General features: G+C 39.6%; 1 protein-coding gene across 16 annotated transcripts in view; it reads right to left on the bottom strand.

The window, feature by feature from the left end:
• FGGY (FGGY carbohydrate kinase domain containing) overlaps positions 1 to 18919 on the bottom strand; it is a 433428-nt gene that overhangs the window by 344165 nt on the left and 70344 nt on the right. For 14 of the 16 annotated variants that reach the window (XM_063105670.1, XM_063105668.1, XM_063105673.1 and 11 more), the window contains one exon: positions 18017 to 18105. The exons of 1 other annotated variant lie outside the window; for it this stretch is intronic. In XM_063105670.1, coding sequence (XP_062961740.1) covers positions 18017 to 18105 — 89 coding nt within the window. Of the gene's footprint in view, positions 1 to 4561; positions 4649 to 18016; positions 18106 to 18919 lie in introns of those variants that run through there. One more of the 16 variants, XM_063105683.1, reaches the window with a different exon arrangement.

Raw genomic sequence — 18919 nt, 5'->3', positions numbered from 1 at the left:
TTGTGCAAAATCTATAATCCATTTCTTAGAACAGTCTCTGGTAAAGATGCTAGTGCATAACTAACTCTTACGGCTTCTCCTCAACACGGTTCCAACGAGCATGACTTAAAAGCTCAATAAATCTTCATGACATCGTTATGAAGTAGGTAACATTATCCCCATTCTACAGATGAGGGAACTGATGTTCAGCAAAATTACTTTCCTAAAATCACATATGTAAAGACACTGAACCAAGATTCCAAGTCCAGTTCAAAGTCTAGTGTTCTTTTTTTCTACCACGCGTAAGCCAAGAATCCATAGGGGCTGAGGCTATTTCTGGGAAGTGTGATGACTTAGTTCCTTGATCCTGAACGCCATTAGCACAGGCAGGGGGAGGGGGAGAACGGAATACATATATGTCAGGCACACCCAAAACAGGCACACCCAAAACTTTCAGAATTTCTCACAAACCTTAGCAAAAACATTCACTGAGACTAGAGCTAGTCCCTACACGAACATGACAAAAATCAGGGGTGTACAAAGAGTGAGATACCCAAAAAGTATGACTCTTTTTAAGAAAAGCCAAAAGAAGTGAGTAATATTCCAGAGAAGATAATTGAGTCTTAGACAGTCGTTCCCAAACTTTAGCATGCATCAGAATCTCATGAATTATCTCCAGTTATTCGGTTCCTCTCCTACAAGTTTCTAATTCAGTAAGTTGGAGATGAGGCCAGATAATCTGCATTTCCAGTATATTTCCAGGTGATGTTTATGCTGCTGGTCTGGGGACCATACTGGTTTAGAGTGATTATTTACCTAACAAATAAACAAACATTTTACTTCAGAAAAATAAATCTCTTGGATTCTTTTAATAATCAGTTAACAAAGAAGTAACTAAGCTAATCACTAGTAATCAGAGGCAGTATCCCATTATGGTAAACAACCTTGATTCTCGGCCCAGACTATTTGGGTTCAAATTCCAGCTCTGCCACTCATTAACTCAGTGACCATAGACAAGTTTCTTGGCCTCTTTGAGCCTTGGATTTTTTATCTGAAGTGTGTAAATGATAATTATGGTACACATAAGATAAGAATATTGGGAGAAGCTGGCCAGTTATCTCAGTTGTTAGTGTGTGTGCTGATAACAGCAAAAAAAAAGAATACTGGGAGGTCTGAAGGGATTTGTGTACTTAAAATACTCACAGGAGTGCCTGGCACACGTAAAGTTCTCCGTAAATATAAACTACTAACACTATTATTATTGTAATTTCTCTTACCTTCTATAACTGTTACTCTGTGCCAATTCCTGTAGTAGGACTTGGAAATAGAACTGTGAACCAAACACATAGGGTCTGTATACTCACGAAGTTACATACTACCAAGGAAGGCACAACTAAGCAGTGGTTAACAAGCATTATTTGCTTAAATCAGAGAGCTGAAAACAGGGAAACAAAGAGAAAATGCTACAAAGTCATTTCAGATTAGAGATCAATCAGGCATTAAAACATTTCTTAGAATATAAACCAACAGAAAAATATGATTCTGTGTAATCAAGTCATATAGATTTTCTGGAACAAACTATGATGGATTTTAAAATATAATGGTAAGAAAAGAATAACTCTTTCTGATCAATCCCAACACCTAATATGTGTCATGCACTCTGCACTGGAGGCCATAATGGTGGATAAACAGTAGTGTCTTCATCCAAACAGTTCCTATGCTATTAAAAGAAAAGCACGTGCCAAGAAATAATTACAGTACAATGAGGGAAGAGCTAGAAGAACTGCAGGAACAATGAAAGGGAGTGTCTAACCACCTGGAGGGAGTCTGAAGGGCTTCACAAATAACATGACATTTAAGCTGGGTCTGAAGGATGAGCAACAGTTGACCAAGTAGAAAAGAGGGGGAATGATATTCTGGAGGGAGAGAACAGGATGTGCAAAGGCAAGAAAACGTGAAAAGGCCTGGTTTGCACAGGGATTGGGGAGAGGTCTGACATGGCTGGAAGTCATTGTGTGACAAGGAGTGGCAGGAGGTGAGGACAGCTCAGTCTCAGTGCTGTGAAAATATCACCAGTTTTCTGAATAAGAAATTGTATTTGAAACTGTTTGGATAGTGGTCAAAGATGGCAAAAAAAAATAAAATAAAAATTGTGTAAAGTGATAGTTTGTGGGTTCTTAAATGTAAGTCTAAAGTTGTCCTTAGACTATACCCACCAGAAGGTCAACGTTTTAATGTCAGACACTGACATTCAGCTCCATCTACCTGGGTCTTATAAACCAGTAACAGTAACAGCAGCAGCAGGGGCAGCTAACATTTATGGAGTCCACAGCATGCTGCACTATGAGCTTTGTACACACAAACTCTTCCAATCCCCACAACAAGCCCATGAAGTACAAATGGGAAAATGAAGTGCAGAAATAGAAAGTAACTTGCTCAAGGTCCCGTAGTGAGTCCCAGGACTGGCATCTCACCCCAAAGCCCAAACTCAACTGTTCACCCCTTTGTTTACTTTCCTTCCTCCGTGAAGGATGCTCTTACACCACCCCCCAGGGCAAATCCAGGTTTTGTAGAGTCTGAAGCTTTTATGTAGGGACTCTTTAAGAAAAGGAATACAAAATTATGCACACAAAATTAGGTGCCATAGTGAATATTCTATTTACTTACAGTAAGAAAAAATTAAAACAAATAACTTGTGCTTTGAGAGTGTAAGTCCCTTTACTATGAGATCAGAAATGCTTACACAGACATGCTGATTGCAAACCCTACCCACGTGGAACATTCTACAACTCCAGCACTCACAGGAGTGAATTTTAAGCTTAAGCTTTGCTATATTTGCTTTATGGGAAGCCCACCTCCACTACTGCTTGACAAGCTCAAACTTTCTGAACAACTTCAACAAAAGCCAGATCTTAAGGTCAGAGGGAGCCGGTCAGTTCACCATAGGGCAAAAAAGAAGGTGGAGATGAGTGTGGTTTAAGAGGAACTGGGGTTTTCATCCTTTCTCTCCTGATAGAAGGATAAGCCACAACAAGGAGGCCTGGCTTTGGAGTCCTGCAAACCTAGGTCTGGATCTAGCCTCTCTACTAGTTAGCAGCTGTGAGTCCTTGAACATGTTCCTTGACCTCTTTGGGTCTCAGTTCCCTCATCTGTAAAAATAACACACTGTAAGCCTCAAATAGGACAACATGTATAAGGCCCAGGAATGTTAGCTCCCTTCCCACTGGATATGCCTTTTCTGTGCTTTCTCCTCCTTCTTCCCCTTCACCCCACCCCAAGTCCGGAGGCAGGTAGGTCCCTCTCTGTACCCCCAACATATCCTATGGAGACCTCCACCACAGCACATCATTTGCTTATTAATTCAGCAACCATTCCCTGGATACAAAGATGAAAAAAGACATGCTGTCTTCAAGTAGCTCACATCCAATGGATAACCACAGCTCAGGGAGCCTTTTCCCACCATTAGCTGACATGCTCCTCAAGGGCTGTAGCCACACCTTACCCTGCTGCAGACCCTCAGAAGCCGCGGCCACATAGCCCACGAGGGGTGGACCTAACTGAAAACACCCTGAGTCTACCTCCCATCTTCCCAATTCTCAGCCCGTCCCAACAGCCTGACCCAGCCCACTTGCCAGCCCCCGCTCAGCCCTTCTCTTGGCAGGCTGCACTGATGCTGGTCTGCACACCCTTGGCATGATGGATTAATGAAGTTTGGTTGATAGGGCACTCGGCCCATTGCTCGTGCTCACCTCTAAAACAAAGAAGAATATTGTCTCTTCCCGGGCAAAACAAAGGCAGACTTTTCCCCCAACAGATCCCTCTTCCTTTACAGAGAATAGTACGCGGACCCTTGGTCCTCCACTGAACTACATTTAAAATAGCTTTTGTGAAGACAGACACAGTGGCCATTTTTATATATGTGTGTGCAAGCAGAAAGAAGTGATTGTAATATGAACAGTGTGTGTTTCTTCCCACTTCTGACAGAACAGACGACATTGTGTAGTGGGCCTGGGAGGGGTGGGGGCCGAAATAAAGAAACCAAACCTTAATTTTTATTATATGAAATTCTGATAAAAAGCACTTCGAAGTCTCTTTCCCATCATCAAAAAACCACACTGGGCAAGATCAGAGCTTAACAGCCAACAAAAAAACACATTCAATCCCTGAGATCATTTTCCTGAAATAGAAAACTTACATATGTTTCTCAAATTTCACATCAAGCCACTGCAGAGGCCAGACTGCAGGGCTGAATCGGCCAAAGTAAGTAAGAGAGAAGGGAGAGAGGAGGGGGATGGGGTAAAAAAAGGGAGTAAACAGAAGAAAATGAGTCCATTCTTCCACATCACCACGTTTCTCTAGCACAATCTAAACTTACAAACACCCCCAGTTTCATAGAACTTGTAGTTAGGGCTGCTTATCGGGCAGCCTTTACTTTGTCAAATTAAGACGCATTGCCTTGGATTAGCAAGACTCCTTAAATTCAGAATGACTTCATGGTTGGCTCAGAGTTCAGTGTCTCTAGGGCCAGCCGCCAGGAACACATCTACTGCAGAGTCTCCCTCCCCTCTCTATACTGACCTACCTGACTTTTCCATGGAGACAGCAGAGCAGAATCCTAAGCAGACAGGCTGTCAGGGTTAATTAAAAGTCCAAACACCTCTTTAGAAGCTATCTCCAGCTTAATATTTATACGGAATATAAGACTCCTAACAGGCGGGGTTGGGGAAGGGAGAGGGAGGTTAAGGGCGGAAATAGGTTTGAATGGCATTTGGAACCCATTAATTTTTAAAAGACAGGCTGCCACCCTATATAGACCCAGAGAGGTTCAGAAAGTAACGAAACCAGGAAGATGAATGATCTGAAGTGAAGACTGTTTAGAAAGCCTGGGGAGAGTACACTCTGCTCTTGAAAAGAATAATATCTGGGCATTAATGAGAGCTGACACTTTTTATTGGTGAATGTGGTTTTGGGCACATTTTAACGATACAGGTTGACAATTTTTCATATTTAACAAAAGGAAAAGCAATCTTCTAAATGACTTGAGAACAAAGGGCTCCCTGACTGCAATTTCTTAATAACGTTTAAGAATTCTCTTCAAAGGCCCTTGACAATAATTTAGAGAGAAGAAAGGAAAATGAAGAAAATAAGAAAAAAAAGTATGTTAAAAATAAAGCTAAATCGAAGTAGTAAAGAAGAGGAGAAAAAAGAAAGGAAGGAAAGGGCATAGCATTTTAACATAAATTATATCCCAAAGGGTTGCATTCTAAAGTTAGACTTTAACAATCCTTTTTTCAAAGGATAGAGTTTTAGGGGAGAATCCAAAAAGAGACTTTGGTCAACACTACTCCATCTCACAGACTCAGGACTTTAGGCCCAGGAAGGGCTAAACGGGTCACCTAATCCAACCCCCACATTTTGCAGATGAGGAAACTGGGCACCTGGAGCCCCAGGTTACCTGGCTAGACCAGACACAAATCTTTGGAGCTCTAAGCCACAGCACATCTGGTATCCTGGGACATAGGTCTCGGACACCATCATGCAGGTCACAGCCCCGAGTCTCATAGATTCCACGACTGAATAGTGATACTTTTCATCAGAGAGACCGAACCTCAGAGGCTATCCAGAATCACAAGGCCCAATTAAAAGTTCACAAAAGAGTCCACTGACAGAGGCAGCAACCCTGGGTAGAAAACTAACTCAAAAGTCCACAAAGACTGAGATGCCCCATCCATACTGAGAGAGGACTTGTCAGGTCAGGAAAAGGAACCTTTAGCAAGGCACAATGCGGGGATGTCCCCCTTAAAATCCAGCCCCTACTCGGCCCACTAGCTTCACCCTGGGAGTGGGACTCCACTGGGTTTCAGTTATACTACCTGCAAAATGAGATCTAACTTGTTAGCATTTTTACTGTTTCAAAACATTTTCAACAGAGAATATACCAGCATATCTACTTGTAAATGAGGAATTAAATTCACAGATTGGTCCTCTTTATCATACTGAAAGAGCAAATGGAATTAAATTCTAAGAGTGATTCAAGGTCTCCGAGAAAATTGTTAGGTAAAGGAAAAGCTATATTGCTGCTTGGTTGGAAAATTACAGTCACGCTGGCTATCATCTTTCAGGCATACCAAATTCACGTCTAGATGTATGCAGCAGAGAACCTGGAAAAAAACTTCTCAGAAATTCAACAAATTCAGACTAGTGGTTCCCAATGAAGGGTACACGTCATAATCACCTGAAGTCACACATTTTCATCCCCCAACCAAGGACAAGGGTGGGGATTCTTCATCACTTCTCTCCAGATTTGCTTCACTGATGAAACACAAAAGAAGCAACCTCAACCTTCCTTGAGTTTTAGCTGATGAAGAGGGATGGTCAGTGATATGAGCTGGGCATTAGTGAAGGGCAGCAGGACTCCTCTGAACACAGTGCCTGGGTGCCAATGCTGTTCACAGGCACAGAGAAGAAGTCATGAGGTTAAGAAGAAGCTGCCAATTCCCCTCTTGCCCCCTGACGGCCCCAGCATATTCCATTACCTCTTACCCTCCCTGGACTTTCTGCCTCTGACTTTCAGCCTGAGGCCTGCTAGCATCTACCCCTTTCTTCACACCCACAATAGCTCTGACACCCTGGACACACTCTCATTTCCCAAGACTCACTGAACCCTACCACATCCACAGGAAGCCAAGAGGGAAGAGGTGTAGGAGAAACAAACAGCTTTATTTAGTTTCTGAAAAGCCCATCTTTCCCACCCCACCTGCAAGCTGTTTTACTGAATTTGGATTTGTCTTAAAATTTTTAAAAAACTGATGTAAATGGAAATAACATTTCTTGGGCACTACTATGTTGCAGAAACCAGTTAGAGGTTTTATCCATGGTACATCATGGTCTCCCTTAACAAATCCATGTTGCTTTTGTTCTCCTTTATTCATATGAGGAAACTAGGATCATGGAGGTTGAAATAACTTGCCCAAGTTCATCCAGGTAACAAGTGGCAACACAAAACTCTGAGCTAAGGTCTTTTTGGCTCCAGCCTTTATATGGCTTTGAAGAGTTAAATGAATGTGTACCTATGTACTGTTGGATTAGAGAAGGGATACCTCATAGATGCTGTTAATATACATGCAAAAGATAAGTGAATGAGTGAATAAAAAAATAAGTGATAGAAATTGTGAGCTACAGTTGCTTAAACTACACACCACCTCCCTCGTGGCCACCCCACCTTCACCTTCCTCCTTGTCACTATTATAGAATAAATTAGTATCTGTGATATTCATCAATATACTTAGAAATTATGACTTTGTGATTGTCTTATTACCTGCCCAGTATCAATTCTCCCTTTTTTCTTTAGTAGCAAGAGAACTCCAATTTGGGGGGAAGGCACCCAGCTAAGAGCCTGCATTGCCCAGACTCCACTCCAGCTAGGAATGACCATTCCTAAGCACTGGTCAATGATGTCCAAGCACAAGTATTATGCAGATCTTCTAAGAAGGCTGCTTAAAAAAGGTTGACTCAGATGTGTGGTACATCCTTTTTCTGCACTCCCACACCCACCTTCCTTCTTGCTACATGGAATGTGGACTTGATAATGGAGATTCCAGCAGTCATCTTGGACCATGAGGTGATCTGGAGAATGGAAGTCAGGGCTGAAGATGATGATGTAAAAACTTCAAAAGAGCTAATGACCTTGATGACTTCATAAGGCTATCACAGTAGCCTAAGACTCCATATTCCTAGATTTATTTTACAAAAAAAGAATGAACCCTTATATGTTTAAGTCACTGTTATTTTTAATTTTCTATTATTTCTATTATTCAGCAGAAGAGAATAAGGATCATTGTTTTCACTCTCTCCAGAAAAAAATCTCTTCCAAAAATAAGGGTAAAGGAAATCTTAATATTTACAGGTTATTTTTCAACACTATTAAACATACTAAAAAATAAGCTGATGAGAGAAGATCACTGAATCATTCTTCCTAGAACCTAGGAGAACTATTTTATATATCACTGTTCTGAGAAACCACCTTTCAGTACAACCATAAAACAATGCAAATCAAGGAGCTTTAGCATCAAGCATACTGGAAATAACCGGGTTTTTTTTTTTTTTTCCCCCAGAAAGCTTTAATTTTATGACAATAATTGGGGAATCCTTATCAAGATTCAATCAAGGTCTGGCCAAAAAGTGTTACCTCTAGAAAGATCTAAATGTAATCAATTTTACTTTCATCCCACAGATTTCTAACACTAAAAAAAATCAACTTTTAAACCATAATGAAAGATCACTTTACACCTACTACAATAGCTATAATTTTTAAAAAGTTGGGGGGGGGACACGGAGAATAAGTGTTGATGAAGATGTAGAGAAATTGGAACCCCCATACGTGGCTGGTGGGAATGTAAAATGATGCAGCTGCTATGTTAAAGTTTGGTGGTTCCTCAGCCAAACTGAATTACCATATGAACCAGCAATTCCACTCTTAGATACATACCCAAAAGAACTGGAAGTATAGACTCAGACATATATATAGCAATATTCACTGCAGCATTATTCCCAGCAGCCAAAAGGTGGAAACAATGCAAATATACATCAACAGGTCCATCAACAGATGAACGGATAAGCAAAACTTAGTATATGCATACAATGGAATATTATTCAGCCATGAAAAGGAAGGAAGTTCTGACACACGCTACAACATAGATAAACCTTGAAAACATTGTTAAGTGGAATAAATCAGACGTAAAAGGACAAATATTGTATAATTCTACTTATATTAAGTATCTAGAATAAGCAAATTCATAACAGACAGAAAGGAGATTAGAGGTTAACAGGGGCTGGAGAAAGAGGAATTATTGCTTAATGGGTACAGAGTTTCTGTCTGGAGTAAAAAACAATAAGTTTTTGAAATAGCGGTGATGGTTGTGCAGCTCTGTGAATGTAATTAATGCCACTGAATTGTATACTTACAAATGGTTAAAATGACCAATTTTGTGCCCTATATTTTTATTTTACTATAATAAAAATAATGTAATAGACCAAAACCACTGAATTGTATACTTTAAATAGATGATTTGTATAGTATGTGAATCATATCTTAATAAAGTTGTATTTAAAAAGAAAAAAAATCAAGCCCTGTCTCAGATATGCAAATAAGGAAGCACACCAGGAGGCCAAGCACTGAGGAAGGGATGTGGACAGCAGGCATGTCACCAGAGGCAGATATCGGTGTGGGTGTTCCCGCTTCTCCTCATGCTAATGCCTTGACCCTTGGGAAAGATGAGACTTCCATCCAACCTGCTCTCTCCACTTAGAGCAGCACCCAGAAGACACAGAGTTGACTTAGCACCCCATATTCTTAGTTAGGGTAAAGGAAATTTACCTGATCATTGAAAGACTAGAATCTATATTAAGCCATATTTTAAGAATCACTGTGTTAAAGACAAGAAGATCATTCATGCCTAGAACAACATGGAGCTCACGGCTCCACTTCCTATGCCCAGGTGCAAACAGATTGGCTTCCACTGCCAGGTGGTAAGGGCACCTAAGCAGAGTCAGCATTCATCTTGCTACGTTACTGGACTTGAGATCTGGTTGGCATAGCTTGTCTTCCTTGCCACCCCCACTCCCATACACATGCACATACACCTGAACCTTCAGATGCTGGTTTAGCCTCACTTCTGAGTTGCATTATCCATTCACTATACCAAAAGTTCTACACATTAGATGCCAAAAAGTATTTTCTAAGGTAATAATGTAACTTTTCATTCCTTATTTAGCTAATATGCTTTGTATGTAGTCTCTATAAGTCAGAACCACAATGGCAAGGAAGAGAGAGTGGCACCCTGAACCCTTAACAATAGAAATACCCATAGAAGTTTAAATAATGAAGATTAGTTTAATTGTCCTGAGTGTGATAATAGCACCATGGTTATACAGGAGAATGTTGGTACTCTTGAGTGACCAGAAGGGAAATACTGTAATGTCTGCAATTCATTTACGAATCATCCATCAAAATAAACACGTTTGTGTGTCAGAGACAGACAGACAGATATACAGATAAGGTATGTAGTAGAGAGCACAAATGTAATAAAATGTTAATAATTAACGAACTCAGGTAAAAGATGTAGGTGTTTATTATACCAGTCTCTCAATTTTTCTTAAGTTTATAATTTTTTCAAAAATAATACCTGGAAGAAAAATACTAAAACAAAAAATAAATAAATTTTTAATATTTAAGAAAATGCTGAAATCCTGATATTAGTAATTGACAAATTAGTAACTGACATAAATAGGTCACTGACATAGGCAATACTAACTGGCATAATTACTAATTGACATTAATTGACATAAATTTATAAGTGCTTGGTAAATAAGAAAAAATTCCTTTCAATAATGAAAAATGCAAGTTAAAATAATATCCCATTTTAAGCCTAAAAACTTGGCAAAATTGATACAGACATTATACTGACATAGGATAAAATATTATACAAGTATCAAAAATGTGTTTTCATATACTATTTATTGATATGGAAAATACAATAATAATATATTAAGTTGTACAAAGCAGATTTCCAATAAAAAATAAAAAACAGAATAAGAGTCTAAATGATGGTGCTATTTTTGAGATCCTGGTAATTGTATTTAGAAAATGACTACAGATCAATAGCCCAACCATAATCACCTCCTGACAGATTAGTAAACAACCACAAGAAAAATAACAGTACAATAATATCCCTTATAAACCCAAAACACAGAGAACCATACAGATCAGGAAAATAACTACTACTGCGAAAGGGAATAAAAATCATAAATTCATCTCTTTAAGAGAAAAGACAGAATATTTACTGACAACCTACAAAGAACTGTACATTGTAGTGAAGGGGACAGAAAAGGAAAAATAAAGTATGTAAATATATTATAAAAAAATAAGCGAAAATAAACCTGAGATTCTAGAAAGTCAGCCCCGTTTTCCCATATGCCATAGAAATGTCTCAGAAATTCTAACACGTAGCCTCTAAACCAAACTTAAGAGTATCTCTTATAGATAAGAAGCCTGGTCATCAATTTTATCAGTCTGAAACCATAAAAAGTAAGTGAATTGAGAAAAGACAAATCTCCCATACAGAATACTTCAAAATAACATCTGTAGATACTCCACTCAAGAAGGTGAAATATAATTCTCCACTCCTTAAGTGCAGGCTGTGTGGTGACTGCCTTCCAAAGAGTACAATATGGGGGAGGGGAGGGGTGGATAACTTTATGGTGGAGAAACCTGACAAACTACCTCAGCCAGGTGATTAAGGTTAACATCAATAATGATAAGTAGTACATGGAAAGATATATGATGAGAAAGGTACTTTACCTCTGTGGTCTTCCTCCCAAAAACACACTATGCTAGTCCTATCACGAGAAAAACATCAGACAAATTCGAATAGAGGGACATTCTACCATGTCCCAATAACCAATACTCTTCAAAACTGTCAAGGTCATAAGAAACAAGGAAAGTCTGAGAAACTATCACAGCCAAGAGGAGCCTAAGAAGAAATGACTAAATGTGATATGGTATCCTGGATGAGATCCTTGAATAGAAAAGGGCCATTAGGTAAAATCCAAGGAAATCTGAATAAAGTATAGAATTTAGTTGATGATAATGTATCAATATCGGCTCATTAATGGTGACAAATGTACCACACTAATGTAAGATATCAGTAACAGGGGTAACTGGATATCAAGTATATGAAAATTCTCTGTACTGTCTTCACAAACTATTTTAAAATAAAAAGTTTATTCAAAAATATTATTGAAGTTAATAGGTCATACTTTTAAATAATTTATAAATATTATCCACCGTTGATAATCTAAGAGAAATTTCTCTCAGACCCCGTTAGAAAAGGTTCTACTTCTCCTAAACAGGAGTTTTGTTTGTTTGTTTGTTTTAAATCTGGTTTCTCAGTTAATCTTGATCATGCTCCATCTTTGCTTTGGCCATTAGGAAGCTTAAAAACAAATCTATTAGTAATTATGAAGAACCTTATAGTTTCAGAGGAAGCTCTTAGCTTCCACTCAGTTATTCTATTAATATTTTCACTCCTTTCTGATTTTTTTTTTTTCCTATTCTTACCACTGTGTTTATCTTATCTATTACCAGTCACTTCAAATCTCTTTAGAGGGAGGATTTATGTATATGAATACGTTTTGTCTAATTACACGAAACTTTATTATTCAAATTTCTGACTTCCAGTTTCTCATATGTTAAATTGAATTAAGTTTGACCTAAAGCTGCCTCTGTAACCTATATTAAGTTTGGCCTAAAAGTTTCTCTGTACATAAGGAAGTCTAACCTAACATGATGTGTAAACAGACTGTAACCTACGCTTGTAACCAGTAGCTGATTCTCAGCCAATCACAGCAGCCGAGTTTCAGTCAATCACAGGCAGTCAAATGTCCAACCAGGTTCAATTAAGGCAAATGGTGATCTTTAACCAATTGAGCTGTCTTTGTACTGCACTTCCGTTTTCTGTATATCACTTCCTTTCCTGTGGCTTAAATATAACCTGCAAATGTCGTGGGGTGGAACATTTTTAACCATTATCGGTCTAGACTGCTGACGGATTCTAGAATCACAAATAAAAGCTAATTAAGATTTACAAAATTAGATTTGTTGTAATTTTGTCTTTTAACACGTTACCAAAATTCTGGACAATAACTCATTCAATAGCTAGAATATGGCACACAACTGAAGCATTCAACTTCAGTTCTTGAATTACAAAATGGTAATAACACCAACTGCTTTAAAAGTTTGTTGTGAAGACTAATGTAGTTAAACATCTGTTAATATGTCCAGTACAGATAAAGAGAAGGCACTCAATAAGTGATAATTACCATTATTAACAATAATTATTTTCATTGATATAATGAAGAGAATGGAGCTTTACATGGGCCCAGTGGTGATTTTTCTACACAAAAATAGCTGCCCTATTTTAGAGGATAAAGGGGAAAAAAAAAAGATAAGAAAGGGAGGAAAGGAAGAGTAGGAGCACTTTTTACACACTGTCACTGCCAAAAAACAAGTTTTAAAGACTTAAGGTGAAATCCAATCACTTAGCCTTGACTTCACTAGAATAACAAAACGAAAAAAAAAAAAAAAAACCAAAAAAACAACAAAAAAAACACCCTCTAGCCTTTCTGGCACTCATCTCCCAAAAGCCTCCCAAAATAATCATACGTAACAGCTAAACAAACACCAAATCTCAACCTCTCCTTGGCCCAGAGTATGCCAAGTTTGTCTTCTATTGCCCAAAGTTATTTTGGCATTGGTACATTCCAATTCAGACCCTCCTGTCTCTTATTCTAGAACAGGAGACAGACAATGGGAATTTTTCATTAAAAGAATCCTTTATCATTTAAATATTATGTGCTACATATGAGTATTTTATCCACAGTACCTCTAACTTTCTCAATAACTCTGAGAGGGCTTACAGATGAGAAAATGAGGCTCAGGGAAGTAAATCATTTGCTCCAGGTTCTCGCAGACAGTATACAGTAGAGACACTGAACCCAGGTCAGTCTGACCACAAGATTTCCCTCTTTCCTTTATGCCAGAAACTTAGTGTAAAGACTCTGCCAAAACTGATAAAGGGAACTAAATAACATAGCTAATTTCCTTTAAAAAAAATTTCTCAGCACTGACTTAGCTTTTCTGCTCTCTCATTCCATCCATACAATAACCCCATGTTCTCACTGTCTCCATTTACCATCAAGAAAGCTCAGAGAGGTTCCTTGTTTCACCTTGACAGGCACGTTGAAATAGAGAAGGGAGAAAGAATTGAGATACTAAGTAAACAACTGAAGAGAGAAAAACAGAGACTTAAGCTGTAAGTGGACCAGGGGAGAGGGCAAACACCTTTACAAGAGGAACTATGCTCTGGAAGGGAGGCCTCCAAAGGTGCTTCACAAGTAGGAAGTAGGGTGGGGGAAGGGAGGTTGTTAATTTGTACTAATGAAAATGGGATGAGTCATGAGCGGCATAGCCAATAAAAAAAAATGGCAGCCACGACTGCACAGCCAGTAAATCATTTCTGAGCACTAACTTTCTGCTTCCTCAGAGTTTGAGATTGTTGTGGCCAGGGATGGAAGCCCCCAAGCATGTTCTGATAAGTCAACAGGAAGCCCTCCACTGTTAAATTCACCACTCTCATTAGGCCTTTAAAATAATTCCAGTCCCTCCAGGTGTGGAGCACCTCATAGTCACATGCTACTTCTATGTATATCGTTAGGCAATGTTGTCCAAACTTACCTGATCATACAACCACCTGGGGCACTTGTTAAACATACAAATCTCCCATGAAGACTGATCCAGTAGGATGAAAACTAGAAGCCCTGCGGATCTGTGTTTTGAATAAATGATTCGGGTGATTCTTATAATCAGACTAGTCTGGAAAAACTGCTTTAATAGGATTCTCACAAGTTTGCGAGGTTGGTATCACGAGCTCCATTTTCCAGGTAACGATAGTGAGACTCAAAGAAGGGAAGAGACATGCCCAAGGTCACACAAGTAGTGTGTGGTAGAATCAAGGATAAGTCATTGGGTGACTCCACAGTGTGTACACTGCCACTGCATTTAAATCTATCTGAACCAGAGCTAGCTTCAAAAAACCCACTCCTTGCTGTCTGAACATGGCAGGGAATTGGGGTGTAGAATACCCCACACCATCAGAAAGAACCAGGGAAGAAGTCAAAGCACTGGGCTGAAGAATGCCCAAAGAAAAAGGGAAGGAGAGCAGGTTCCTCCTCCATCTCTAGTTCCATTTTTTTTTTTTTAATTTTATTTTGTCGCTATACATTGTGATTGATTATAGTTTCCCCATCACCAAAACCTCCCTCCCTCCCCCTCCCCCTCCCCCCCAACAATGTCCTTTCTGTTTGCTTGTCGTATCAACTTCAAGTAATTGTGGTTGTTATATCTTCTTCCCACCCCCCGTGTGTGTGTGTGTGTGTGTGTGTGTGTGTGTGTGAATTTATATATTAATTTTTAGCTCCCACCAATAAGTGAGAACATGTGGTATTTCTCTTTCTGTGCCTGACTTGTTTCACGTAATATAATTCTCTCGAGGTCCATCCATGTTGTTGCAAATGGCAGTATTTCATTCGTTTTTATAGCTGAGTAGTATTCCATTGTGTAGATGTACCACATTTTCCGTATCCACTCATCCGATGATGGACATTTGGGCTGGTTCCAACTCTTGGCTATTGTAAAGAGTGCTGTGATGAACATTGGGGAACAGGTTGACTTGATGATTTCCATTCCTCTGGGTATATTCCCAACAGTGGGATAGCTGGGTCGTATGGTAGATCTATCTGCAATTGTTTGAGGAACCTCCATACCATTTTCCATAGAGGCTGCACCATTTTGCAGTCCCACCAACAATGTATGAGAGTTCCTTTTTCTCCGCAACCTCGCCAGCATTTATCGTTCAGAGTCTTTTGGATTTTAGCCATCCTAACTGGGGTTAGATGGTATCTCAGTGTGGTTTTGATCTGCATTTCCCGGATGCTGAGTGATGTTGAGCATTTTTTCATATGTCTGTTGGCCATTTGTATATCTTCCTTAGAGAAATGCCTACTTAGCTCTTTTGCCCATTTTTTAATTGGGTTGCTTGTTTTTTTCTTGTAAAGTTGTTTGAGTTCCTTATATATTCTGGATATTAATCCTTTGTCAGATGTATATTTTGCAAATATTTTCTCCCACTCTGTTGGTTGTCTTTTAACTCTGTTAATTGTTTCTTTTGCTGTGCAGAAGCTTTTTAGTTTGATATAATCCCATTTGTTTATTTTTCCTTTGGTTGCCCGTGCTTTTGGGGTCGTATTCATGAAGTCTGTGTCCAGTCCTATTTCCTGAAGTGTTTTTCCTATGTTTTCTTTAAGAAGTTTTATTGTTTTAGGGTGTATATTTAAATCCTTAATCCATTTTGAGTTGATTTTAGTATACGGTGAGAGGTATGGATCTAGTTTCATTCTCCTGCATATGGATATCCAGTTATCCCAGCACCATTTGCTGAAGAGGCAGTCCCTCTAGTTCCATTTTTGAGTCCTCAAGGTTTGCAGGCCGATGGGGTAGTGCCTACACACACACAACTACTGGCAGCACCTGGACCAATAGGTCCACTTGGCTGAAATGATCAAAACACTTCCTTCATTGTGGCACAAAGGTAGGAAACAACCTAGAGAAAGGTCCTCTCAGAAATAACTTTGGACAATTAATGTCACACCAAAAGAGGAATACTGTAGGGAAAGTGAAGGCAAATGGTCAGGGTTCCCTCAGATGTTCAGAATCTTGCTGAGCATTTGAAACATATATGCATGTGTGCCCAGGTGTTCCTTGGTTATTGTCTAATGTACTCGCACATATGCACCCAGGTGTCCTGGGTTACAGACTTAAGTATAAAGGATGAGTGGCTCTGATCAACAGGCCCCCCGCCACCGGGATGGCCATGGGGAGGCCACTACTGCTGCTGGAGGCTGTTGCTGCAAGGGCCCGTGGGATGCCCCAAGAGTCCACCACTGCTGCTGCTTCTGCTGTTACTGCTGCTGCTGCTGAGGACTGAGCTCGTGTCGTCTGCCAATGGCTCCCAGGATCTTTTCCTGTTACCTAGCATGGACCTGCATGTGAAGGGTTTGTGACCCAGTCTGTACAATGGGCTTGAAGGGTCTGTGATCCCTAGCCCTAGCTTGACAAATACCCAGGATATTTTCACCTGCCCTCCCCACTGGTGATAACTACAATGGTGACTAATTATACCTTCTAGGGTAAGTTCAGACCACTCCTCCTGAACCTTCTCTGCCAGAGATGGGTGAGTATCTGAGGACTGCTGATGTCATTTTCATACCCACATGGATATCTTCCATCCTGAGACTTATGGCTAATGATTGTTACACTGGGTGAGCCAGGAGGGTGGTCGACATGAAGAATGATGTGCTTGTGAAATGTGTCCTCTTCTATCTCCTTTCTGGAAGTCTCTGCTGCTGAACTATCACACCCTTATCAACTTGTAACAAGAAATGGTCCAAATCTACAAGATGAGACAGAGGAGCACACAGAAAATGGTACCACTATTTCCGGCTTCCCCCAGTTTAAAGAAGAAAAATGGGGAGGATTTGGCCCCCTCTGAATGAGCTGACTTTAAGATACAACACCTGCCACCCTAATGTACACATTTATCTGTCCCCTGAGAAATGATTCTCTTCTTTGCAGGTTTGTTCAATCCAGATTCTAAATCATTTTTAAGATGATAAGACAACTGCTGCTCCCCCTTGTGATTCCCCTTAAATCTGAGGTCAAGAAAACAGACTTGCCATACTTGAGATTTCATGTCCAACCTGTCTATATATACCCATGCACACACCCACTCTGTTAATTATAGCAGCCACAATCTCACACTCAATGAGTACTTCGTAAAGTCTCTGTCATTTAGCACATACTTTATTTTTAACATTCATAAATTTACTGAAAAATAGCTGTTGACTTCAACATACATACCTCTACAGTATGGGATGATGAGGGTACATTTATATAAAAAAGCAAAATAAGCTCTTAATACACCCATCCAGTTAAAATCAGCTTCCTTGAAAAACATATCTCCTGTCTTAATTTTAAGTATCTACATATGTATATAAAATATATATCTCTATATATACACACACATATATATATATTTTTCCCCCTTTTATTCACCATGTAAGTAAGAAGTACCTTTGGAAAAACAGTCACTTTACACTCTGGATTTTTCACATCTCCTTCAAATGTGTCCAATTTTAATGAATGGTCTTTGCCTCGGATACTCACATTCCAGGCCTCATAGGAACAACAGTGTTTGGGCATGTGCAATGGAGATGGAAGATAGATTCAAGATGTTTCAAGTATGCAAAATCACATGCAGATGTACAAACAGTATGTCCAGTCAAAAAGAGTTAAGAAAGCAATATATATACAGATACCAAGAATGGAAGAGCATAAATAAAATCCGAGTTGTTATTAACATACCGGGCTGTGACACCTGTTGCCTTCCACGATAAGAAGTCTGGGAGATCAAAGAAATGCCCCGCCTTATCCCAGCAAGTCTCTCTCAAGTTCTGCCAAATTAAATATATATTAGAATCAATTATGGGTTTTTTTCCTACCCCTCTCCTGTTTGAATAATGTTTCAAAAATTATTCAAAACAAAAGCATAGCCAACAATGCCCATTAAAACATCTGTTCAGGGGGTTAGTGGGGGCCTAGGGGACTGATATAAAAGCAGCACTAATGTAGAAAAGAAAAACTGGCAATTACTGACCCTTCCAAAACTGACCAAAATTTCCCTTTTATCCCTCTTTGCCAACCTGGAGGGAGAGAAAGCACACTATGAGGGTTTGCAATCCATCTTCTCAGTGAATGGCTGGAAGACACACTTCAAAGCGTAAGATTTCAACACTGAGCAACTGTAAGCTGGGAAGAAATTGTACTACAAAATTGCCTGATGAAAACAAATGTACCCTGCCATGTAAAATTCTCCACAGGCCAACTTGTTCCAAAGGCAATAAAAAAAAAAGATGGTCCTTGCCCTCAAAGAACTTCCAGTCTAAGCCAAAGAGGATGGCCATATAATCAGGCCATTATTGTGAAATTTTTGGAGATTTGTTTCTTCCACATTGCAGTGGCCAAGTTCTTTCTTGCCGGTGGGCTTTTTTCCCTATTGCCACCTCTGTCTGGAACATTCATTCTCCACCCGCCACCCTGTTCCCTACCCACGACCCACTGCAGCCTTTGGTTAATCCCACCCACCAAACCTTGCAGAAGGTTTTCAGGATCTCCTATTCTCAGTGTTAGGTCTGGTTATCATACCACCCCACATTTATTTGTATAATGCTTCCCTTTCCTGCTAGACTATAAGCTCTGTGAGGTTAA

Source organism: Cynocephalus volans, chromosome 8, assembly GCF_027409185.1.
Source record: "Cynocephalus volans isolate mCynVol1 chromosome 8, mCynVol1.pri, whole genome shotgun sequence".
Taxonomy (NCBI): Eukaryota; Metazoa; Chordata; class Mammalia; order Dermoptera; family Cynocephalidae; genus Cynocephalus; species Cynocephalus volans.
This window is presented reverse-complemented; position numbering and strand designations above follow the sequence as displayed.